This window comes from Lissotriton helveticus, chromosome 6 (genome assembly GCF_964261635.1).
Source record: "Lissotriton helveticus chromosome 6, aLisHel1.1, whole genome shotgun sequence".
In the NCBI taxonomy this organism is placed as follows: Eukaryota; Metazoa; Chordata; class Amphibia; order Caudata; family Salamandridae; genus Lissotriton; species Lissotriton helveticus.
The window spans coordinates 1,222,785,479-1,222,812,172 of NC_136067.1; the positions used below are offsets into that span (position 1 = coordinate 1,222,785,479).

Consider the following 26,694-nt stretch of genomic DNA (forward strand, 5'->3'; position numbering starts at 1 on the left):
CTATATGTTTTGAGATTATCTGGAGTGGGCAATTGGTATCTTTTACTGAATTATCAAGATGAGTCTCCTTTGGTATTAAAGATGTTGGAGAAGGTTGAAGCTCATACACAGTGTGTTTTTTGTTATCAAGCATGGTAAAAAATCTCATCTTTAAGGTAATAAGGCTTTGAGAGCGGCTAATTATAAAAGAATGGCATTTTTTGCCAACTGGATGGTATATTACACTCCAGAAGCACTAAATCAGATATATCCAGAGGTGATAAATAGTTGATTTTGTTGTGGTACTTTAGCAGAAGGGGGATGGCGACATATTTTCTTTTCCTGCCCTAGTTAAAAGTTTTTGGGGAAAACATATTTACATATTTTAGTGGTACTATAATGAAAATGTATAAACCTTCAGTAGAAGCTACTTTATTTGGCATAGGTATTAAGGAGGCTATACTTTCCGAATCTTAGGGACGTTTTCTTGTTATTGCTATGCTGGTTGCCTGTTCATTGATCTTACTAAATTGGAGATCAGTGGAAATACCTTTGCTTGAGAAATGGTTGAGTAAAATGAAACGTACAAAATGTTTTGTAGAAACTTATGCTAAGCGGGTGTGGGCAACTAAGAAATTTTCGAGGGTTTGGGATTATTTTGCTGATTGTTAATTTGATAATGGTGTTCTTTGGAATTAGGATGCGATTTGTTTACAGTGTAAAACATTTTTGGTGATGTATAAATAACGACTGTTTTCTTTTGGCTCTCCTCAAAAAAAAAAATTTAAAAAAATTATTGCGTGTGCCTCATGAGGGTAACCAGAACCCCATATGGTGTCTGTTGCATCATATTGATTGAAGTACCTGCACGGTGCAAATCCCTGCTAGATTTATTGATTTTTCTTAGGTGTGTCTGCTTGGAAAGTGTAAAGAGATTGAAGATAACTAATGTGACGCTTTTTGCGAAACCTTCACGCCATGGAATGGTGTGGGCTTTCGAAACATCACATCGTTAGAATACATGCAATAAAAAGCTAAAGAATCAATACAAAGGCAAGAGATACATCAAACAACACCAAACATAAGTCAAAATGAATGAAGTACAAACAGGAATATTTGTCAATCCTACATTTTAATTGATTAAGCAACCGAATTTTAATGGAAAATGGTAATGTAAACAAAGAAAAATTGCATTGCCAACGTTTTAGGAAGGTAGCCACATTTCACAGCGGTCTAGACAGAAGGCACTTTCTAAGATGGAAATGGACATCATTATTCAGGAAGAACTACCGTTACTTTTCTAGCCATTTCCCTACTCCAACAGGTGTGCAGCAGAAATGATATTAATGGTGATCCTGGACATGAGTCCTTGAGTAATCCAGATACCCAATCAATCCTATTTCGGATCAGGAAAATACGTAACATAGAAACAAATCTCAGTTGCTATCTTGGAAGACAAGGAAAGTCAAGTTATTAAAAGTAAATACATTACAATATAAGAAAAAAAAACGTACATAGTCAGCCACGTTTTACTTGAGCAGGCAGGAAGTGACATCACAAATTGTAATTCGGCATCAAAATGCTTTTATTAAATCTTGGAGATTGGGTAGAAAGTTTCAGGGGAACCACTTGAATTTATTTTCAATGAATGAAGAACATTAAATGGTCACACATTTAGCTGAGCTTGATTTATGTTCATGAAGATCGAGGTATAGACCAACGAGGACAGTGGACTAGACTACCACAGATTCAGATTTGGACTTTCACACAACAATTACATTAGTCTTACTGCCATCTATTCTTATCATGAGGCACTTTTTCTTTTGGGGTGTGGGCAGATCGATTTTCCCCATTATTTCCAAATGCTTGATTGCATAACTGTTGAGTTCTGTGCTATAATTTGTTTTGTAAGCTTGAGTTGAAAAACAGCCATACCCACCCAAAAATGTACCTAGATTTACTTCTAATGTGTAGTTTATCAGAAATGCGTGTGCAAAAGTGATAGAATAGGAGGCAGACAATTGTTTTTATCTACCCAAAAACTTGTCATGCATACATGAGTGCAATGTTCACTGAAGATATGCTGCACATAAAAGAGTTATATCAGATAGGAATAGATTAAAAGTGCATGGTAAATTTGAGAGGGTAACGCATTTGATAGGCAAATTGATAAATATTTTGCCAGAATTGTGACACGCTGCCACAAATGTATATGATGTATGCATGTTGAACACATAAAACTAGGAAAGCATACAAAAACCACCCTTTTATGAACCAGAGAGGACCAGCTTTTATCAGACTATACAAACAGACAGAATTTAACTATATAATCTGACAACAGCTATGAACATGAATGTACGCCACAAAGCTAATTTTAACCTATATAAAGGAATCAAAGTTTATTAAATTGCCAAGTACACTTACAATATGTGCTGATGTGCCCTGGCACATAACTAGAGTGAATGGCAAATGTATTTTCTGAAACAAGAATATACCCCTTTTATCCAAACGTCAAAATAGAATATATTCCATAAAACATAATTTTGCATTTCCTCCCTTCTAAACTATTGGGGGACCTGTATTTCATCGTATACCACTTTGAACGTTTGCAAGCTATCAGACATGTTCACCAGAGAGTAAGATACTTGTTAATCTGACTGAAGTTTCCTTTATCTTCAACATTTGGATTGTAATAGCTTAAAAAAGAAAATGCAACCAATTTCTTTTTGGGCTAACTACAACAAGCATTCCACATTTTTACTGAATGGGTTTGTATTCTGAAGTTTGAACTTATTCTGAAAAAAGCTTCCAATCTTTCACCAAGCAGATACAACTTTCATGTGATGAACAAACTTCGATTGATTTAGATTTAAAATAGTTTTGGCAAACTAATCTTTGAAAATTGATTGACACAGGGAATGTTTTTGTAATGGCCTGATTATTGGCAAACATTGGGCTCTTTCCCCTATAGAATCCTTATTTCTTCACATTACTAGCAGGCATACATTAATCAACCAAGAACCTGAAAATGCAAAGTCAGCATTTCCAATCCATTTGCTCCTTTTTTGGCACCTGCTGCCTCAAACTCAGGAGTTGTGGCTGAAACAAATGGCTGTGGAATACAGCATAAAATGTGTATTTGGCCCCAATAATGAGTAGGTGGAAAACTGAATGAAACTTGTAAAATATGCTGCAGGTTTATAAGTGACAAGTTCTTGCATTGAGTAAAGTCTTCTCAGCAACACCACTTTGTTCATAATGCTGTGACAAAATATCTTTAATAATGCCCACCTAAAGTTAACTACCTTAATTCTTTATGGAACCCATCTAGCATTATTTCATAAAGGCGGCCTTTAGCGTTACAGTGAGCTCTGATGAACCTAATGAAAAGCATTCCTTCAAAACATCTTTATTACTGAAAAGAACAACTGGGTTACTGGAGGATAAGAATCATAGTGCATGTTTCAGAAAGGAATGCAAATCCCTGAGTATGCCAAAATATCTGCTATATGTAGGTCACCATTTTAAGCCAAGCAAACATACAGCTCAGTGCAAATGACTCGGTTGTGGAAGCGCAGGGTCATGGCTAAAACAAGAAATGTTAAAACTGGTAGAATTTGTATCACTACCTGAAGGACAGTAATGTCTTTAAAGGGAAGCAATTAACTATTTTAGTAAAAAAGCAATATTGTCTCTGCTTTTTACCAGTAAGAATTTGCAAAGGCACAAAAAGGTAAAAAGCAGGATCTGAAGAAAGAACTCAAGTAGGTATGTTAACGCTCAAAATCATATCCAGTCAAGGATAGACTATTTCATTTCTTCTTTACCCATGTGAAATTCTCAAGTGAAGTAAGGAAGCGAAAGAAAGAATAAATGTATTGGATTTGACAAGTCACTACCATTCAAGTTTTTAAGTGGAATGAATAGTGAAATATTAAGTGTTCCTCTCTAAAGAGCGGTGATGGAGTGAATGAGGGATAAATTTGAACAAGGTACCCACCATATTAACTCCAGTCGTATCAGATCTAAATCCCATTATCTCAAACATGTGGAAAGTCTTTCTGATGGACAGAACTAAATAATGTGGAACAGCACTGAAAAGATAAGACTCTGAGATGCATTTTCACCCAGCAGTCCCACCTGCATATCAAAGTTTGACCTGATTCCCTCAAACCCTTGAGTATCTATTTAGGTACATGGCAGAGGGGATGGTGGAAGGGCACTGTGAAGTAACCAGGCTTAGGACATAGAAAGTTGGACTTACAATAGTAAATCTTAACTCTTAATTCCAGCCCTGCTTCCTTCAAACACATGAGAAGATTCTAAAGCTTGAGAAACTATGCAGGGATTTCCAAGGCGATGGCAAGAATTATCATCACTAAAACTGCTGTGAAATATTTCATAAGCAAAGAACACAGACTCTAAAGTGGAAATCCACAACAGTGTTGACTGAATGCATAACTAGAAGCCCACGCCATATCAATAATATCTAAACATTAAGAGGTAAGAGTCTCTAAAGTGACATTCATACTAACTTGAGCTACACTGCCATAGCATGGACATCTCAAGGAGGTAAAGAACCCTAGTAGGATTCTAGGATGCAATCCATTTAGCACACAAGATGCTTCAGGATTAGGATTACCACCTTTAACTAACATTTGTTCCGAGAAGCAAAGTTACTTTGTGTGATCAAGAGAACACATTAGGTTCTAAAAATGTTATAGTATCTTCTGGATATATATATATATATATATATATATATATATATATATATATATATAATTAGTGAGAAATGAAGTCTAACAAGATTTTAGGGAAAATGTGTAGATTAAGTCTGCACATCACTTTTTCTTTGTTGGACACTTAATGTTGGCCCTAGACAGGATTTGCAGTGTGGCTCTGGCAAATATTATGGCTAATGGAAAATGTCCAGTAAAAGTTCATGAAAATGTTGGATTAATGCTAAAGAGGGTCGTTTACATTTTAAATAATCCATGGAATTAAAATGTAAATTGTATTTGTGAGTTTTACAAGTTCCAACCTGGAAGTAAGAGAGAAATATTGCTATTTCATCTGCTTCAAAAGTTTAACAATTTACATTTTAAACCCCATTGAAGTTGTTTATGTTGTTGTGAAAACTGCTGCATTTCTTTTAAATCTATTTTGGCAAAGTAAAAATTGCAAACATTTGTTTATATGCAAATTTACAAAGTTTTTAGCATTATGACATTTGCACGAGATTTATTTTTGTTTCTCACTATAATTATGTTTTTAGATTGTGTTGTTTGGTACAAAATGCTGGTGTCAAAGGAGGTAAATACAACTTTCAAGATATAATAAGATGTCATGGCTACCTTGATTTTGTTTGCGGTTCTAAGGTGATCCATCAGCAGCTAGATGTCCTTGGCCTCTAACATGAATGTAGTTTTTTGCTGAAATTAGGTCCATCTGTCACTCAATCATCCATCAAAACAATCTGTAGACCCTTTAAGTCCTCATTAAAACAGCCACATTGCTGCATTCTAGAAATCCTCACTGATCTTATCATTGAAATATGCATAAACATAACTGTAATAACTAAACATGTTTTCTTTCTGTAAGTCTAGCAAGATATTTTGTAGGTTTTAGTTTTTCTCATATCAAAATTGAGTTTCATGCTTACTATATCATTAATTGATATATTTTGAAACTTTTCCTATTTCATGTTAAAATAAGGGGCTTTTGTTATCGTGTTCTGTTTTACTGCTTGTGAACATATTTTTCAGTAGTAATGCAAAATAAATGTATTTTAATTTCATTCTATTTTGCACAGAAAATAAATTTCCCTTGTAGCACTGGTAAATAGACTGACTAGTGATATGTCAACAAAAAATGAAGGACTTTGATATAATTTCTTCCACAAAGTTGATTATCTTCATGGGAAGGGGCTGGAAAGTGGCAGCACTGTCTGTTACTCTGTCAAATCTTGTGGACAACACACAAGACACTGCTACTATATAAGGAGAAGCGCATATCTAACTCATCTGAAGGGGCATTACATATGTTGGCCAAATATTTCGAAATAACAAGTAAAGCAAGGATTATGGTACACTTTCTTCTGTGAGGCTGTTTAATTTTTTAAGATGGAGGGTGACGAAGAAGATGCAGGGCCTGTGTCGCCGTCAAGTCCTGTGGACAGTGCATGCACAAGATCAGACTAAAAGAAGTGAAGACACATACCTAACTCACCAGTGGGAGCTCTAGGTCCAAGACCAAGCAGTCAATCACATATGTATTCTTCAATGGTTTTGGAAAATATTTCTTTAATAAAATTACCCCCACAGACTACATCTTAAGAAAATGGAGTGATCTCAGTTCATGTGCTTTTAAGTGAAAAATTCTGCGTAGAATTGACTGCCCAGTAGTTCAGTCTTGGGGAAAAAAGGATTACTTAGTTCCATTTTCCTTGAAACCCACTGAGAACACTGCCCCATAATATGTTGTTCTAGTTATGAAGGCTATTTTTAAGCATTATGACCGAAAAGGACACACAAACGTTGTGCCTACAAGTAGGATGGAGAAACTATAAACACTTCAGGCAGTGCCTGTAAGATTACATTTACACCCTTCAGAACCTATATGTGAAAACAGCCATCACGGGCCAGCAAAAAAGAGCTACTTGTGTGAAAACAAGACTGACAAAGAAATTTCACTGGAAACAATAGGAAAAATTTGCTTTTTGGTTTGCTCTAAGAGAATAGGCACTTTGCACTATCCATCTAGGTGGAGAAAAAGGGTCTGTGGGTGAAAGCAAGGCAAAGCTATCATGAGGAGGGCTGGGTGCAAGACAAATCTAGCATATCATTATTTCAGTGCTGGCATTCAAGTCTAATCCCTTAGGGTAAATACATCCCATGTCTGATAAAGGGAGCTGGACTCAGAGGTACCAATGCAACTAAAGTAGTTATTGCATAGTTTATCATGTCTTATTTCACTTTTTGGTCTATTTTCCTTAGTGTGAACTATTAAATGATGTCCCTTAAAAGCCACAACAGTGTCATGGTTGAAAAACAAAATCTTAGGCACTGTGCTTCGGGCCCTAGTGAAGGCCTACTGCACAGTCCATGTACTACAGCATGTGGTGCCTACACAAACAAAAATGAAGAGACAAATCCATATCGATTTTTGCACAGAAAAATAGAAAATACTTAGTGTAAACACTCAACTCTAAACAAAATAGACATATGATTAAATATGAATATCAATAAATTATCAAATTCATTAGGAGGTGTCTAGCCAGCCACGAAGCACAGCTCAATTAGGGAAGTTTCTTGGTCAAGATATTGCAATGTGGACAATACTATCAAATATCAACCAAAAAAAGTGTAAAGAGAAAAAAAAACAAGAAACCAGAATGCACACTAGTCATATGTAACCCATCCCAATATTGTTCTGACTGGCACCCTCCGAGGCATTGGCAACAGGAGTGTGATAAATAGAAGCAGGGGCCAGTGAAGACGTTTCTGCATTGCTCCCCAGTCCAAGGCCTCTGTTGACTGGCAGAAAGCAAAAGATAAAGTGAGAACTATAGGGCTGGGCTGCAGAACCTGACAGGGGATGTTGAACGTTAATCTATTGAGTACGAAGGTCCTTATCTATATATACCATGTTTACCACCATGCTCTCTTGACCTAAGGAAAATATGTCCAAGACAACAACATTTTGTTCCAGACAATTCTGTTGAGGTCTGGGTAGATTTCCATCTTTGATTGTCTAAGAAAGGGATTCCTGATCAACATGTATAAGGTGACCGTTTAGAACATAAAAAACACATTGTTTAAAAAAGCAGCAGTTATGGGCCATCCATTGTTTGTACATCATTGCAAGGTGATATTCTAGTGTGCAGTGCTGGACTATAACAAGGATGTTCTTTTGCATATCTCCTGATAGAATCCAAGGGCTGTGTGGCTTCATGGGTGTACACCCACATAACTCCTCACTGCACAGTCATGTCCAGCCCCCTCAGGATTATTTCAGCTGAAACAGGTCCATTTCTCACCAAGGCATACCCGTCCGTGTCCTTTTTCTCTGCTTTTTACAAAGGCAATATATAGGAAACACAAATAAACCTGCAAAAGAGAAAAGAAAACTGAAATTAAAAACAGGGCCTATTACAGGTACAATCGATGTGAAGATGAAATCAAATGCTTGTCAAAAGGCTTATTATTTTTTCTAATGGTATCCTTTGGAGAAAGGTTGATTAACAGATCAAATCAACTCCTTTTGTTACGGTCAAATTGAATAACTGCAAAGTGTCATTAGGAACAACAATGACCAACTTCAAGAGGAATCATGCTTACCAAACATGATCAGCACCATCAAGAAGCGCACCATTGACCAGTTGTGATCTAGTAGACTTCTGACAAGGGGAACCACACAGAGAAAACATGCACTAGCACACTGCCTTCAAGAGGAACCATGCTGACCAAACATTTTCCAGCACACCGCCCACAAGAAGAACCGTATTGACCAACGTGATCTAGCACAATATCTAAATATTTCAAGCGTTTGTGAGAGAGATGCCTTCCGATGAGAAGTGTTTTTCTCCATGACAAGTGATCATAGAGGTGGGGTTGTCCTTTGTCACAAATCTTTTAAATGAGTTTTATCTACTGAATGTGATAATCTTAGTATATGTAAGTAGGTTAATTTTATCTTTGATAATAAGCAAGTGACTTTGTTTAATGTTTATGGCCGTGTCAAAGCTGACCATATGTTTTGGCACACCATTAAAATCAAACTCGCTAATATTTCTAATTCGAATGTCATTCTATGGGTGATTTTAATCAGTTAATATTTTCCTTTACTGATAGAAAGTTTCAGTATACATTTAAATTTTAAAAAGCCCATGAGGCTTTCAAGTCTGCTATCTCTGCTAGACCATTATTTGATGTTTGGAGAACTTAAAATTCTGAAAAGTTAGTTTTTTTCTTTTTTCCCAAATGTACAAAACACACACTCCAGGATTGATTATATTTTGGTCACTGAATCTTTATTATCTAGTCTACACTCCGCTACAATTGGCTTAATTTCTTTATATGATCATGCCCTGATTTTGACCTTTTTGGCTATCAGCACAATTGTCTCAAAAGTTGGCAGATGGAGATTTGAAAATTGCCTTTTCTCTGATCATTTTTATCTCTGAAGCCACTCCTTTTACTAGTTTGTTTTTCAATGCATTGATTCCTGTGATAAATACATTCATGACTGTGATGCTTCTAAAGCTTCCTTATGAGCTTTCACTAATGCCATCTCATCTAAAAAGGAAACAAATTCATATTGTCAAAATAATGCCCTTTCACAAAAAAGGCAAAACACTTGAATGTAGCTACTTTACTTCCAAATCTTCTGTTAAGCTCCATGATTTCATTAAAGTCAAATCAGAATTAAATGAAATTGCTACAATTGATGCTTGTAATATTCTGCTAAGATTTAAATCCAAATTCTATGTTGGTCCGAACAAAGCATGAAAGATGCTTGCTAACTATTTAAAAATTAAAACAAGAAATAAAGATATTGGTTCTGTTATTAAATTTAATGATACTACTGCCACGATATATAAAGGAGATATTCACCACTGTGATTCTGATTTTGCAAAGTTTTTATAGCATATACAAACCATTCTCTTTAACTAATACATTTGAAGATATAGAAGCAGATATTGCATTACAAGAAATATTGACAGCTATTAAATCCCCCAAAAAAGCAAAAGCACCAAGCCCCGATGGTTTTTCTATTGAACTTATTTATGTGTCACTCTCTATTTTGCACCTACATTATTAGAGTGTTACCTCTTATTTTTAATTTCAAAGCTAGGAGCACCCTTTTGAAATCTTTATAGACCAATTTTTCTTACTAATTAAGACTGTAAACATTTTGCCACGATCTCAGCTACATGTTTAGATTTGATTGTTCTGCTACTTGTTAAACATGATCAGTCTGGTTTTATTAAAGGCAGGCTTGCTGCAGCTAATCCAGGGATGGTAGCAAACATTTGTAAATCTTATAAACTGAAATCTTCCCGTGTGGCACTTTCCCTTAATGTTGAGAAAGCTTTTGACCGTATACATTGGCTACATATAGTTAAGATTCTCCAATGATTTGGTTTTGGCCCCAACTTTATTTCATTTGTGAAATTATTATGCTCCAACGCCAGAGCTAGTGTATTTGCTAACTGATGTTTCTTTTCATATTTTTACTTACATAGAGGTACTAGACGAGAATGTGCTCTTTCCACTCTACTTCTATTTATGTTTAGAACCTTTTCTGGAAAGAATTATGGGTAATCCTATATATCTGTTTTTAAACATGGTTCTGGGGAAATTAAGTTATCTGTCTATGCTGATAACACATTGATTTACAGGTCTAACCGTGTTGCATGTTTGTAATCATTCTTACAAGAAATTCAATTGTATTTAGTGTCTGAGGCTATAAACCAGATTTTACTAACACCGAGCTACTCTCTTTGAATTTTTGTGTTTTCAGTTTATGTTTACGAATTTCAAATGTGCACTGTGTCCTTCAAAGATCACATATCTAGGTGCTTGTCTTTTCCCTAATATTAGAGAAAGCAGTAATTTTTTTTTTCCGGAAATCCAAAATAGATCATTTACGTTCTGTTTGGTCTCCTCTCCACATGTCCTTGTAGGGTAGACTGAACATGATTAAAACGATGGTTGTGTCCCATCTTTTATACACTATCTTGATGCTTCTTTTAAAAATTCCAAACTATTCTTTTGAACAGCTCTATTCTATTTCTTTTACATTTTTATGAAATATTAACAGGCTAGGTCGGTTGATCCAGTGTTGGTGTAGCAGACTAGGGCTGGTAGGGGTTTTGTTATGAGGGGCCCCAGCACACCAGTCCAAACCTTTTCTTTTCAGGTAGTGGATCATTTCGGCGGTCCAGACTCGGTAGGGCGCGGTCCAGTCCAATTTCGCCGAGGTGAAGTGAGGAGGGAGCCTAGCGCGTCGATCTCTATTCCACCGAGGGAGCCCGTCGCGGTCAGCACACGAAGGGACTGCGCACCCTCGCTGGCCCCAACGAATAGCAGGTCTAGGTGGTCGGCCTTGCCGGCGGCTATGGAGCTACAGAGTCAGCACGGGGGAAGGTAAAGGCGTGTACAGTCTGCTCCCCCTCCAGGAAGCCGTTCTACTCATTCTGAGGTTAATGTTTCCAATGACGGGTTAGGTAAGACCCGAGTTGTTGTGGCACATGACAATTTGGGGCTTCTGGAGATGGAGCCGGTTGTATTGGATTATGACGATGACACTCTCGAGGAAGGAGAACTGTGTGAAGGGGCGGAGGGGGAGTCCTCTCATGTGTCCCGTAGTGTTTTACAGGTGTCGTCAGTTGCAGAAAAATCAAGGGAGAGACAAGAGCATGGCACGTCCAGTAGGGTTCCTCGAGGAAGGACCATGGTAGAATTATCTGCGCCACGGAAGGAGGCGTCAAAGGCGATTCATTTAGAGCCAGGTGAGAGAGCACTTACACAGGCCAAACCAAACATGGTGTCTGTGGGGACAGGAGTGGAGAGGGAAGGGGGGGTTGGGGAGGGGAGATTGTTGAAAGGGAGATATGTAAAGGATGCAGGTGTGGGTACAGAGGCCAGTTTTGGTTCAGTTGAAGGTAAGACTGAAAGTGGTACCAATACGGACGTTATAGAGGGAGTTAAGGACCCCCTTCACAGTAAGGAGTTGAAAATTAAAAAACTGCCATATATGGGAGTCACAAAGCCGTTGGGCGCTCATCTTATGTTAGCAACGAAAGAGAGTATTTGGAAGGGTGAGTATGTGGAGATACTGAAGCTCCTCCACCGGGAAGTTAGGTCTAAGGAGGGCTCAAAGGAAGAAGAATATGAGCTGGCAAAACGTCCTAAGGTACCACTGACGATTGAGAATTGGACTGCGGCTTTTCTCATCTACGCAAATGTTTATTGTGAGAAATTTCCTGAGCGCAGCGTATCTATATTTAAATACATGGATGTGATTCGGAAAGCGCAGCTAACTGGTGGGGGATATGCTTGGGCCCAGTATGATGAGGAATTCAGGGCTAGGATGGCATGGGACTCGGAAGCAAAGTGGGGTGAACTGGATACTGATCTATGGCAACATACGATGGGGGCCGCCGCTGGGGGCAAGACCATTTTCACGGCCAGTGGTCTGCCTTTAATTTATCAGCCCTTTCAGGGGAAGCACACCCGGGGAGGGGTGGGGAGTGGTTCAGGTTCACACCCAGGAAATGGGGCTTGCTGGGATTTCAATAAAGGGTTGTGCACCAGAGAATATTGCAAATATAGGCATGAGTGCTCGGGCTGTGGTAGACGGCACCCTTTGTCTAAGTGCTGGGGGCCCAAGCCGGGAGGGGCCCAACAGGGGAATCATGCAAGTTCAAGTGCGTCAGGGTCGTCACAACAGTTTAGAGGGGGGAGGGGAGGTAGGGGCGCGCAGGGTTCTGGGCCAAAGGGCTCATACACCAGTTAGGCTTCCTCAGTTACAAAGGGCCCTTCAGGATTATGAGAACGCAGCGGTTAAACAGAAGTTATTGGAGGGCTTTCAATTTGGTTTTCGTTTAGGCAACTTGGGGCCAAGGGAGAGGCGATGGGCAGACAACTTAAAGTCAGCTTTCGAACATAAGGCAGTGGTGCGAGATAAATTGGTTAAAGAAGTGCGTGAAGGTCGGATGGCAGGCCCTTTTTCTGACTGGCCGATCCAGAATTTGATTGTGTCACCAATTGGTGTGGTCCCTAAAAAGGAGCAGGGACAGTTCAGACTTATTCAGCATTTATCATGGCCGGAGGGCTCCTCTGTGAATGATTTCATTGATGAGGAGGCTGCTTCGGTGTCATATTCCTCAGTTGACGTGGCCATGTCACTTGTTATGACCGCGGGCGCAGCTGCTGAAATGGCTAAGTGTGATATTAAGTCTGCATTCCGGCTGCTTCCAGTCCATCCAGATGATTGGTGTCTTCTGGGTATCCATTTTGAAGGTAAATGGTACGTGGACAAAGCATTGCCGATGGGTTGTTCCATGTCCTGTGCTCTTTTTGAATGTTTCAGCACTTTTTTGCAGTGGCATTTCACTCACCATTCTGGTCACTCCTTGGTTACACATTACCTAGATGATTTTTTCTTTGTAGGTTCCCCGGGCTCCGCGGAGTGCCAGACAGCTCTGGACACGTTTCATGGGCTCATGGAGGAACTAGGCGTGCCTTTGGCTCCTGAAAAGACTATGGGCCCTGCCACAGTTTTATCATTTCTAGGCATTGAAATTGATTCTGTGACGATGCAGGCTCGCCTGCCGGAGGATAAGAGGGCAAAAATGCTGGAACTGCTGAATGGTATGTTGTTGAAACAGAAGGCGCAGGTGAAAGAGATTCAAGTGTTGTTGGGGCACCTTAATTTTGCGTGCAGAGTGGTGAGAGCGGGAAGGACTTTTTGTCGGAGGTTGGGCAGGGCTCTAGCTGGAAGACACTTGCCTCACCATCGTGTGCGGCTGTCAGCAGGGGTCAAAGAAGATTTGAGGATATGGGAATTTTTCCTTGCTTCTTTTCATGGTGTGCCTTTGGTTCGAGACATGGATTTTTAGTGGGATGTACAAATGTTTTCTGATGCTGCGGGCAGTGAAGGTTTTGGCCTTTATTGGAATGGGAGATGGTGTGCGGAGAGATGGCCGGAAGAATGGTTGAATGGTGGAAGGAGTATAAAGTTTCTTGAGCTTTTTCCTTTGCTGGTGGCTTTGTCTTTGTGGGGTGTGGACTTGGCACACAAGAAAGTACTTTTTGGTGTGGACAACATGGCAGTAGTAGAAATTGTCAACCGGCAGTCAGCCAGAGACGAGCAGGTTCTGAAGCTAATGAGAGTCTTTGTGTTGGGTTGTTTGAAGCATGATATTGCATTTCGAGCCTTGCACATTCCTGGTGTGGACAATGACATTGCGGATGCTTTGTCTCGTTCACAATAGGGGAGATTCCGTGGATTGGCCAGGGAGGCGGACCGATCACCGACCCCGATGCCGATTCATCTGTGGCAAGTAGGCAACAGCGGGTATTACAACTGGTGGTAGGTTCTTTTTCTCTGTCCACGCGTTCAGCCTACTCTTTGGCCTGGAAGGAGTTTTTGGAGTCAGGGGCGTCTAGGCGTGAAGAGGTTTGGCGCCGTTCCGAAGATGTGATCCAATTTATTTTGCACCTTATGGATAAAGGTTTGTCTAGAGTGACCATTGCAGGCAAGTTGGCAGGGATATCCTTCATGGGTAAACTTTTTTGGGGTTATTCCCCTTCAGCTGGTGAGATTGGCAAGAGGATGCTGGAGGGTTGGGCCAGGGAACGGGGAGGTTCCACAATGTCTAGAGCCGCTTTGTCTTGGCAGACATTGGCACGGGTATTAGCTGTCTTGCCTTCTGTTTGTAGCGATGATTTTGAATCTTGTTTGTTTTCCATGTTGATGGCATTTATGTTCTTTGGAGCCTTTCGTGTTTCAGAATTGTTGGGGTCTAAGGTTAAAGTGGGAATCTGTTGGAGAGATGTTTTTTGCTCTGAAGAGGGTGTTCATATGTGGCTTTCTTCTTCAAAGACGGATCAACGGAAATTGGGCAAAGGGGTGTGGTTGGAGGCTCGTTCTCCTAAGATTACATGTCCGTTGCGTTTGGCTCGGCGCTGGCGCAATTTATGAAGGGGTTCTGACGGTGATATGGTTTTCCAGCACATTAATAAAGCTCCAGTTACGGCATACCAACTACGCATGGTTTTGCGTAAAGCGCTGCAGCATATTGGTTTGGATGGGGACAGCTTTGGAACACACTCTTTTCATATTGGTGCGGCAACAGAGGCGCATAACAGGGGATGGTCTGAAAGGGACATTATGAAATTGGGCCGGTGGTCATCTAAGTGCTTTCAGCGTTATGTGCGGGGAACTGCGGGGGAGGCGCATGCGTCATCCTCTTTTCCTTGAGCATTCACTGTTTTCTCTTTTGCAGGTTCTGTGGCTGGGCCTCGATCACAAGCGGTGACGGTGTGGATTGTGGGCCATTCTTTCGTCAAGTGGGCCCGTGTGCAGGCTGCCCAAAGTTATTTTGGAGAATTGTTGGGATTTAACGATAAAATGTTTAATATTGTGTTGAAAGGTAAAGGGGGGATGCTGTGGAAGGAATTACTTCCTTGCCTTAACAAGAGTTTGGTTGGGAATTGTTGCCCGGATATTTTGGTGATCCACTTAGGCGAAAATTATCTTTGTGCAACAAAAGGGGTTGTTCTGTTGCGGGCCATGAAGAGGGATTTACTTTCTATTAAGAAACTTTGGACTGGTGGCCATGTTTTTTGTACCAAATTGATACCCCGCAGGATTTGGCGTGGAGCGGTGAATCCGAGAGCAGTTGACAGGGCCAGAAAGAAGGTGAATACCGAGGTCTCTCGTTTTTGCCGCCAGCTGGGTTTTGGGAGACTTTCCCACAGAGAGATTTGTTTTGAGTCGGTGGAGTTTTTTAGGGATGATGGAGTCCATCTTTCCAGAATAGGCATGGACTTGTATTTATTAGAATTACGTGAGGTTTTGGCAAGGTCTTTGGCTATGCAGCGTTGAAGGTTTTTTGTTTTTCATATTTTCCCCCTTTTTTCCTATTGGGGGGGCAGAAAGGGGGGGGGTAGCTGGTGTTGCCCCTCCCCCTCCCCTCCTTCCTGGGTGGCGGGGTCTAGTTGTTTCTGGGCAGTTGGTGTCAGAATTTGGTTGATTGCTGTTTAGGTTTGTGTTAGCACAGGGAAAGGATAAGTTAGTCATTGATTGGATGATCATATGTTTTGAGGGTTTGACAGAGATGAAGGGGCAGGCAGGTGATTGGTTGAGGATGGGCCTGGTATGGGTAAGTTCGGGATTGATATGATGACGTTATGTTTATTAATGATGATGTAATTTTGTATAATGTTGTTATAATGTTTTAAATGTTGTATTGCATGGGTGGGGGTGGGGCCATAAAGATTTTAGGGGAGGGGGTGGCAGCGGGGGTCGGGTTCATTTATTTATTTAGTGAGGTCTAGTTTTGGAAGGCGTTGCCGAGGTTATGATTTTGCAATGTGCACCTGTTCCTAATAAAGCGGCCTTTTCCACAATTCAGTTTCTGGTCTGCTTAACCCCCCCCCCCCCCCCCTCGACCTCCCTCTCAAGGGGGGCTTGGGGGGGGTGCCGACCACCGGGAGGTCCCCCCCGGGCTGTTTGGGAGGGCCCTGGGGGGGGGTGGGGGTCATTCTCTTTCCAGAACCTTCTAGTACTTTCTGTTGGGCTGCTTTTTAGTAGGTTTTATGCAGCCCAACACATAAGCCTCCTTGACTCCTCCCCTCCTTCACCATTTTGGGTTTGGTGACCTGGTGGCTGGAGGCTTGGTAATTTTTGTCCCCCCCTCCTTCCCTATTAAATTTTTGTATTTTCAATACTTTTTTCCCTCCTTAATTTTATTGTTTAAGGCGTTGTTGTTTGGAACAGGGGTGCAAGGGTTTTTTTCTAATTGTAATTTGTCGCTGGGGACAGGTGCAGTGCGGGGTCTAGTTGTTTCTGGGCAGTTGGTGTCAGAATTTGGTTGATTGCTGTTTAGGTTTGTGTTAGCACAGGGAAAGGATAAGTTGGTCATTGATTGGATGATCATATGTTTTGAGGGTTTGACAGAGATGAAGGGGCAGGCAGGTGATTGGTTGAGGATGGGCCTGGTATGGGTAAGTTCGGGATTGATATGATGACGTTATGTTTATTAATGATGATGTAATTTTGTATAATGTTGTTATAATGTTTTAAATGTTGTATTGCATGGGTGGTGGTGGGGCCATAAAGATTTTAGGTGAGAGGGTGGCAGCGGGGGTCAGGTTCATTTATTTATTTAGTGAGGTCTAGTTTTGGAAGGCGTTGCCGAGGTTATGATTTTGTAATGTGCACCTGTTCCTAATAAAGCGGCCTTTTCCACAATTCAGTTTCTGGTCTGCTTAACCCCCCCCTCCCCTCGACCTCCCTCCCAACCTGACCTGTGATCCGGGCAGCCCTTCCTGTCAGCCGGCAGCGTCAAGGCGCGGACGGGCGCAGAAGGCTTGTCTCCGGGGCGCACCGGCTGCCCGCTTACGCGTGCTGTGTCGGATTTATAGCTCCCTCCTAGAAGACTCGCATGCCAACCACCGAGAGATGGCCGCCGCTAATGGCGTGTAGCTGATCTCCCAGGCACACCTCTCCACATCAAACGGCCCTTCAAGAGAAGCCGCGGTGGACCGGAGAGTTGCCAGCAAGTAAAAGGCAAGAAATAAAAAATATTTAAACTAATAATCAGCAGTACCAGAGGTGAAATACAACGCTGTCGAGCCTGCCGCGGTGTCAGTCCTCTACTGCAGCGCTCCGACACTCTGTAACTGCTTAAATAGCCCCCTCCTATTACCTTCTGCAATTCGTATGTTGCTTTATCAAATTTAGCTTAAAAAAAATAGGAATTTGACCCTGGAAGTTGAATTTTGGCTGGGCCAGGTCTGGAATCTCAGAAAAGGAACTTAATAATAACAAGATTCATTTTTGCATTGGATTGGTATGTGGACAGGTACACTCCATGAAACCTCAGCTATAAGCTTAGAAGAGGCCCTTCTCATCACCAAGGACCTTAGAACAGGCTCTTCGAGGAATAAGTGGTCGGGAAACATTTAAGAAGAACAGCGGCACCTTGGCATCAACGGCTCCATTCTAGAGACCAGACAAAAGACAAATATTTTACCTCGATACAAAATGGCTTCCATTGACCGCACTGTGACACGTTTGTGTGACGGCAAAACATTATAGATTTATTTCTAAGGAAAAGGGTCGGGTACATACAATATTACACACTATATTAAGGGAATAGTATACTCATCCAAAGTTGACGGACAGAGAACGACTTGAAATAAATGTCACAATGAGCGACCTGGCCTGTGAAAGAGTCTATTTCAGAGAGCATTAGCCTAAATACCAGGCATTCTCTGTGCAGGCTGGATAGAAAATAACGGACCAGGGACAAAGAGAAATATAGCTCTAGTTTAGATGTTTATGTAACAGCACTTACGCACGACTACAGTGACCTCGACCTTAAACAGCTTTGATATAAAAATCTGCTTATTACCACAAGGTGGCGATATCTCCACGCGCTGGATCTAGAAGAGAGCACTAGCGTTACGTTTTAACGCTGCTAAAGATATCAGCAGCATAATGGACTCAAGAAAACACCCCAAACGGTCACTTCCCTTCCAAAACGTTTTGCCCATGTTTTCACACCCTTAATGGAAATGCATGGGATGGCGGAATCTCAGGCATATTATTTAAATAACCGTAATACCGTCTCAAACAGAGAGATACAAAAGGGATTGGTGAAGTAACGCGCCAGGAGAAGACGCCACCGACATCCGAGGAGTATGCCGAATCTCAGGGTTCTCCATAACCAGAGAAGAGAATAAATAAACTGGTGCGTTTTGAAGTAGCTTGAGGCTAAAAATGAGAGCCAATGCTGATCGTGGGCAGGCTCCTAGGAACGAATTTCTTCTTTAAAATAGTGGAGTGTCGAACCACTAGAGGGCAGCAAAAGCAAGATGAGTCAGGGGAGCACCAAAAACACAAACCATCACACAGCTAGTCATTTCAATTGTTATAGATCAGTTTTGTTTATGCCACTGACATATACATATAAATCGCTGAAGCTATATCAGGGGACATAGTCAACATTAAGTAGCACGCTAGTGTCTGCATTTTGCTACTGGACCCATGTTATAAATAATGGTTGGAAACAGTGATTTAGTTGGGGGGAAAAAAGTGCAGGTAATCATTTAAATGGGACGAGTGGGCGGGGCTAAAGGCAAGACATATCGATGCTTATTGACTTCTTTACTAGTTGCAGCAGCACATACCAAAGCACATGAGAAATTCGTTTCTATAAACAAAACCGGTTAACTCGCTATACAAAAGGAAAGCCAAACAAAGGGATATTTTAACATTTCCTTATTTTGTAATATTTTCTCGCTTTTCTCTCACACAAAACACGTGTACACAATCAGACAAACACACAGATATAAGCAGACAAACATACCGACATCAGCAGACACACACAAAAGAATCAGGTGGGATTGAAGCCCTTTTAACCTACTTACCTCCCATGTCTTTCTTCACTGCACTGTCAACGGGCTGCCTCGATTCCTTGCAACACAGCATGATGATGAACACCCGGATATCATGCAAATGAGCCCACGCTGAATAGTTCAGCGGGGCTCAGCTCAGGGCTACAGAAGTGCTTTGGTGGTCAAAGAGAGAGGCTACCACCCCTAGAGGCCAATGCGCCTACCCTTTCATGAGTACCGGTACACTCCACTGCATTAGAGAGGTGCCAGTAAACAGAGTGATAAAAATAAGAAATGCCGGTACTCAGTACCTTAGAGTACCGGCCCATTTAAAGCACTGGTTGGAAATGAATTTGAGGTCAAAGTTTATACACCATATTTTGACATTTTGAAAGTTAATAGGTCTGGCCTTGGCTGGGCTTGGTCAATCCTTGTTTTGTTTTGTCATGGCTTTTAGAACACCTTTTGTCTGTGAAACTAACGGGTCCTCATCGATCGAAACACAAACATTGGCTAGGCAAAATTAAAAAGCGAAATTATTTTATGGCTTCAAAACACCCAGCACAGCAGTTGCTGGCACTTAAAGGAATGGCCTGGCGTGAAGATGTGCTCCTAGTGAAAAAACAGAACGCTGTCAGTCACAGTGAAGTTAACCAAAGGCAGAAGTGGACTGACTTACTGCCCCTATGCTTTATGTTTTACTGAGAGGAAAATACATGTGAATGCAACAACAATAGCTTGATGGTTGAAGAGAAATAGCTGAAAGCCCCTTTAACTTAGCAAAACATTATGCATATAATTTTAGTAAAATAAAAAATTCAATGATATTTGCTGAGAAAATCAATAAAAAGGCCATTAACAATCTAGAGTCTTTTTTTGTCCTCTGTTGCAAATTCGCCCCTCCACATCCCGTGGTGTGTGCCACCTTTTCTACCTAGAACTCTATTCTGCCCCTTTTAAAATGGCAGAAACCTTCCTTTGCTGTACAGACCAAGACCACCCTAGGGCTACCTGGTCTGTACAGCCTTCTCACTGTATACATCTCCTGCACTACTTAATGTTCCCACCAGCCTGGGTGCAAATATGCCTGGGGCAGAGGGAGGGCCGTTTCCTCCTTCGGGAGGCAGCCTGGTTGCATATCAGAAGCGGTGTAAGCTTTGAAGCTCACTGTCTTGATCTGCCACTTCATTAGGCATCCTGCCAGGGAGGGAGATGTCACCTCCTTCCTGTCCAGACCTTTGTTTCTGACTCCTATGACTGCTCACACCTCCACTCTCTGACACTCAACTCTACTCCACTCTATGCACTCCATTCTTCGCCCCTCCACTCTACTCTATGTCCCACCACTCTACACCTTCCCACTCTATGCTCCTCCACTCTACATTACTCCACTTCACTTTACTCCACTCTACACCACTCCACTTCACTTCACTTCACTCCACTCCACTTCACTTCACTTCACTCCACTCTACATCACTTCACTCCACTCTACGCTACTTCACTCCACTTCATGCCACGCCACGCCACTACACTCTACGCTACGCCACTACACTCTAAGCCACGCCTTGCCACTCCACGCCACTCCACGCCACTCCACTCCACTCTGCGCTACTCTCCACTATGCCACTAATTCAAATTACTTTATTCGGTTTTTCATAGGTTGGAAAAAACCATAAAAGTGCGTTTAAAAACACATGTGTATTGACAATAAATACAACTTCATAATTTTTAAAATTACAAGAATTAAAAGGGAATGACAAACTAACCAATGAGTAAAGTCCCCGGATTAAAATCCACATTAAAATATCAATAGGAAACAAGTTGTGAATTGGAGGATAGTGCAAGGTTTGTTTGAGCAGTTTTAACAGAACAGAATTTAATCAAGGTTAGATCTGTGCTTAACACAAAACTTGAGGAAACAAGCAATGTTTTTAGCAAAGCATTCTACCTCCAAGAATTGTAAGACGAGGAATGCTGGGGGACATATGTGAAGACACAAAGTTTTTAAAATTGTCAATAACCAACTTTTCCTGGGTTCCTTGTAAAATGTACAAAATAAAGCTATATGGATCAGGGATTGGGAAGATACTTCATCACAAGGACAAATCGTCGTTTGTGTGAGGAAAGGTCACCAATCGATGAAAGATATTGAACCTAAACGAGTCAGTAAAAATCTTTCATATCCACCGAGTTTGAATGTTAAATAGGGTTGGATAACATATAAGGTCTAAGTGAAAAGTTTAATGACATTGTCATATTTAGTCAAATTTAAATATTTTTACTACTTTTCCTTTATTAGAATCATCATTTAAATTATAACTGTATCGTAGTGCTGCTGCCTCATTCGTTTTATGTTGTGCATTTGGGAGGGGGGCAATTTTCTTTACCTTTACTAGACTCCTAATACTACTCACCTTTTTAGATTGTTCCGATCTTGCCCCGGTCCGCCACAGCTGCGTGCTGTTTGTGCGGAGGGCACACTGATCGGGTAGCCAGTTCCGGCCGTTAGAGCCGGGTTAGGATTCCCTACTTCCAGTGGTGCGCGGTCTAGTTTCTCCGCCACCACCATACTTAAACGCGCATGCAGCGGACGCGCGCAGCGGGCGCGCCGAAGGCAAGCCCGTCTGCGCCCGTCCGTGCCTGGACCAGGCCCAGGGCCATACCCCCTGGCCCTTTAGGTATCGGTGTTGTGCAATACTCTAGCATAGAGCTACACACTTTTAATAAGTATGATCATAATCTAGGTTGCACTAGATGTATGTTGGACAAGGAACTTAGGCCCTACCAGTTCACCTGTCCTTGTGGTTTTATTCTCCCTGACTTCCATCTGATTGAACTCGGTCTGATAGCTGCCCCAAAACTAAAGCTTACACAGACCCTTAGACAGGCAGAGTCACTGTGGTCTGATCAACGTAAGGTCACTCGCGAACCACAAAGTAGAAATAGCAGACACCATCCTGCAATATAACTTGGATATGCTATTTCTCACAGAAACATGGACAGATCCATCGTCCGACCCTGATTTTCTGGTCGCTGTGCCTCAGGGCTTTGCTTCATCAAGATTTGATAGACCCTTGAAGCGAGGGGGCGGTCTTGCTGTCATTTATCGCAAACACCTTAGAGCCACTTTCTCTTCGGTGGTTAACCCGTTCTACGAAGGATTGAATTTTTCGATAGAATTAAACTCCAAAAACACCTCTAGGGGAACTTTGGCTTACCGCCCTCCGGGCTCAAGGACTAACTTTCTTACTAACCTAGACTCACTGCTGGAACCCCATTTTATGACAAAAAGGTTTACTATCCTGGGGGACTTTAAATTACATCTAGATTTGATGTCAGATAAGGATACATTGATGCTCACGGAATCCATCGATATGATGGGGCTCACTCAGCTGGTTCATAAACCTGCACACCAGGCAGGGCACACCCAGGATGGTATTTTTACCTCTGTTACTGGAGTGACAGTAAAAAATACACTTCCTTTGGCCTGGTCAGACCACTCTTTGATTTTATTTGATTACCCCGCCCAAATCATTTTAGAAGCCTGCTCTAATAAAGATCAGGGAAAAATTTTCAAAGCATGGAATAAGATAGATATTAATCTGCTTGAATTCCAACATATTCAGACATGTCCGAGTATGAGTCAACAGGTAAATCAAGCAGTTGAGAGTTACAATGACTGGATGAATAGTGCCTTTCCAGCGACAGTATCAAAAGGCAAAAGCACTGAAAATCGCAGCCAACCCTTGGCTCCCTGGTTCACGGAAGCCCTGTGTCTAGAGAAACAAAGATGTTGTAGACTGGAAAGGCTTTGGAGAGTAAACTATGAAGACGAGGAAAAAGAGAGTTACAAACGCGTTAGCTAATTACAAAAATCTTTTAACCACAGAGAAAAAGGCTTACTTCACTAAACAGATAGAATCATCTAAAAACTCAGTCAAACAACTGTTTCAGGTTGCGAAGAAGCTTACAAGTCCGATTAACAGCCCACTACCAAAGAGCAGTCAATCTTTATGTGATAGTAAAGCTAGCGCTTTTAGGAATAAAGTCAACGATATATATAGTATCTTTACCACCACTTCCAACAAGGCAAATGAGAGGCACCCCATCGTTTTGTCCCACAGAAAAAATGAGCTGCTGACTTTCTCACAGGTATCCAATGAGCTTGTGGAAAAACTTATTGAAGATACCAAATCGGGTTCCCCTTCAGATCCATGCCCCCCGGCAGTGCTTAAAAACATTGCAGGGGAGGTAAGCCCAATCTTAACCAACATTTTTAACAATATGTTTTTATCAGGAACTTTTCAGACAGTCTGGAAAGACGCAATTATTCTCCCTCTGCTAAAAAAAGCTAATCTAGATCCTTCCACAACTAGCAACTACTGCCCGATTGCAAGGCTCCCTTTCTCTGCCAAGATGGTTGAGAAAATTATGAATAGCCAACTTATTCAATTCATCCTGGAGAATGAACTACTCGACCCATTCCAGTTCGGTTTCCGTTCTGGGTATAGCACGGAGACAGCCCTCATCAAGGCAATGGAGGAGATCAGAGCAGTAATGGATAAGGGTGGTGCCGCTGTTCTGATTCTCCTCGATTTATCAGCGGCCTATGATACCGTGCACCACGACACTCTACTCGTACGCCTTGAATCTCTAGGGATTAAGGATCTCGCCCTTGCACTACTTTCATCCTTGCTGAAGAACAGAAGGCAGAGCGTTTCCCTTGACCATTATCAGGCTTCTCCCTATGTTCTACCATGTGGGGTCCCCCAGGGCTCGTCATTAAGCCCCACATTGTTTAACATGTATGTCTCTGAACTTGCACCTTTAATACAGCAGTTTGGCTTCAATTTGACATCCTATGCCGACGATACTCAGATCGTCGTTGCGGCTTACAAAAACACCTTATCCCAGGCAGTGCAATTTCAATGTTGCATGAGGGAAATCAGACTCTGGATGGGTAGACACTGTTTAAAACTCCACTCTGATAAAACCGAAGTGGTTACCTTCGGCAATTTACAGCCAAAATGGGATGGGCTATGGTGGCCGGCTGAACTGGGACGGACTCCGGAACCAGTGAAGAAGGCAAAAAAACTCGGAGTCCTGATAGATAACTTACGCGCATCAAATTAATGCTATAGTTTCAGCTGCCTTCTATCTGCTGTAGAAACTCAAAAAGGTCTTACCATTTATCCCTCAGGATCTTAGAAAAACAGTGGTGACCACCCTGGTGCTGCCTCAGTTGGACTACTGTAACGGTTTATACCTTGGGTTAAAGAAACATCTAAAGAAGATCCAGATGGTACAGAACGCTGCAGCCAGGCTTTTACTGAAAATCCCCAAGCACCAATCGATCATAGAGGAGATATGGAATCTTCACTGGTTGCCTGTGGGGCAACGTTCCAAGTTTAAGGCTCTCTGCCTGACCCATAAATCATTGAATGGGGCAGGACAGGTACATTTGAAACATCTCTTCTCATGGTACCATCCAGGTAGGCAGCTAAGATCGACAAACGCCCGATTAATGCTGGTTCCTAAGATCCAAACCGCCAGCTGGGGAGGTCGGAGCACGGCCTATTGTACAGCAACATTATGGAATGCTCTCCCTGTATCGTTGAGAGGGCTGAACTCCCTCTCCTTCTTCAGAAAATAGTTAAAAACGTGGCTATTTTCAAACTAGACGCTTTGTTACCTTCCCGCCCACAGGTTTTACTCCAGTTCAGCGCCAAGACACCTCAGGGTATACGCGCGCTTTATAAGTTGCATTAACATTAACATCCCTTTAGGAATAACCTTAATTTTTCAGAACTAATCTACAGTTTTCAAATGTTTATAACCTTTGTACACTTAGGATGCTGGAAGTAGGGCAATTTTGTGATCTTGATTACTTTCTTGAAAGGTAGTCCAACAACTGCTGATATTTGGGCATTTTCAGACTGAGCAGGTAGTTTGAAAGCTAGCACAAACAATTTGGCTGAAAGGCAGTGGCTAGTAGAGAGGTTGTATTGCTAAATAAAAACATGTACTATAGTATCACTGATCTAGAACATTCGACTTCAGTTTTGAAAATTGAAAGTTAAAACTATCCTGAATAATTGAATCATCATTTGTACGCAAGCCATGGCGAATGACAGGAACATTTCAGAAGCTCATAGAATAGTTTTTGACAAATTATTTTACACTTTGGCATCTATATTACACCAGCCCGGATGAAATACATTCTAGATATTAAAGAAAGTACAGAGCTCGTTTTTTCGGGTAACAGGAGCAGACTGTGCGCATATGTTTGATGTGGTGGTAAGTTGATAAATGGCCAACTGATGTTTTCAATTCAGATGTAAAAAGGTTAACAAAGTGAGCACGCAATTCGTTTGGAGAGGGGAGACTTAATAATTTTCATCACTCCAACAGTCATGTATTTTCTCCTGTGTTAATGTTTGCGTGGCTATAATTTTTTTGCGTGGCACAGAGAACCTCCTATTTTTTATTAGAAGGTAAACTGAGATATATTAACGCTTTACTTTGCGGTTATTAACAGCTCTTTCTCATATACTTAGAAAGTAGCAGCAAGTAGTAAAACATAGCTAGGCGCTCAAGAAAATGGATTGTATGGCATATTCAGAATACTGTTCTGATATTCAGTCACATTGGGAAGTGCCTAATCAAGGCTCTATCGTGGAAAGATTTTATTTTTTTTACATTTTTAATTTTGGTCGTCCATCCTTTATTTCTTCTTATAGTCCTAGTTTACTTATAGTTTACGTGCAGATTATGTTTTTCTCCTCATCACAACCAGAACAGATGCTTTTTGAGTGGCACAAAACGGTTTAATAATAATGTAGAAAACTAACCAAAATAGGATAACTGTTGAGAATTAAAAAGAAGCTTTGCTCAGTGATGTACTCATGCTGGCTGTAATCCAAGGAACATGAAATTTCAAAGTACTGGTTGGTTCAGGTCTTGAAACCTATTCCTCACTTTAAGTGCTCCAGAGACTGTACAGATATGCAGAGAACATTAGGAAGTTATGAGTACTAAAACCATTGACATGCCTTAGAAGTCTCTCTAAACCATGGGTCACTGAGTAGCTTGGGTTCTGCTGGTAGCTCGTCAGAACCTTTGAAATAGCTCTCCAAAGTGAAACTCAGACCACTATATCATTCAGAGGGTTTATGGAAATTTCAAGTCCTTCAGAGATTTAGCCATCCAAAACAAAGGGAGGGCCTCATGCTAAGACTGAAACACACAACGTGTTGGCCTTTGGGAGCCTTCACCAGTCCATATATATCCACCTTCAATCTCGTAAAGTCACCAGGAGAGTGGCAATTTAAGCCCAAACTATCAGTCACATTATGTGTGGGAACAATGGCCAGAAAGGATGCGTGCCAGCAGTAACCAATCCTGAAGCTAGAGCAGTCTGCTAGGTTTGGGCTGACATGAGCAAGAGAGAAAAGGTGTGAGTTGAGTGCACAATCTGCCCTGCAGTTAAGGAGAGCAGAAAATGGAGGCAGTGTTGAGATTCACTTTTGAGCCTCACTGTGCATGCACCTTTATGTGGGCATGTATGCACATTTATGTG

General features: G+C 41.4%; 1 protein-coding gene across 1 annotated transcript in view; it reads right to left on the reverse strand.

Annotated features, from left to right (window-relative positions):
- Positions 1 to 1,092: 1,092 nt before the first annotated feature.
- Positions 1,093 to 26,694, reverse strand: part of RNF217 (ring finger protein 217) — a 368,186-nt gene continuing 342,584 nt past the window's right edge. The window contains exon 6 of the mRNA XM_078648938.1: positions 1,093 to 8,087. Coding sequence (XP_078505064.1) covers positions 8,014 to 8,087 — 74 coding nt within the window. The 3' untranslated portion in view covers positions 1,093 to 8,013. The remainder of the gene's footprint in view (positions 8,088 to 26,694) is intronic.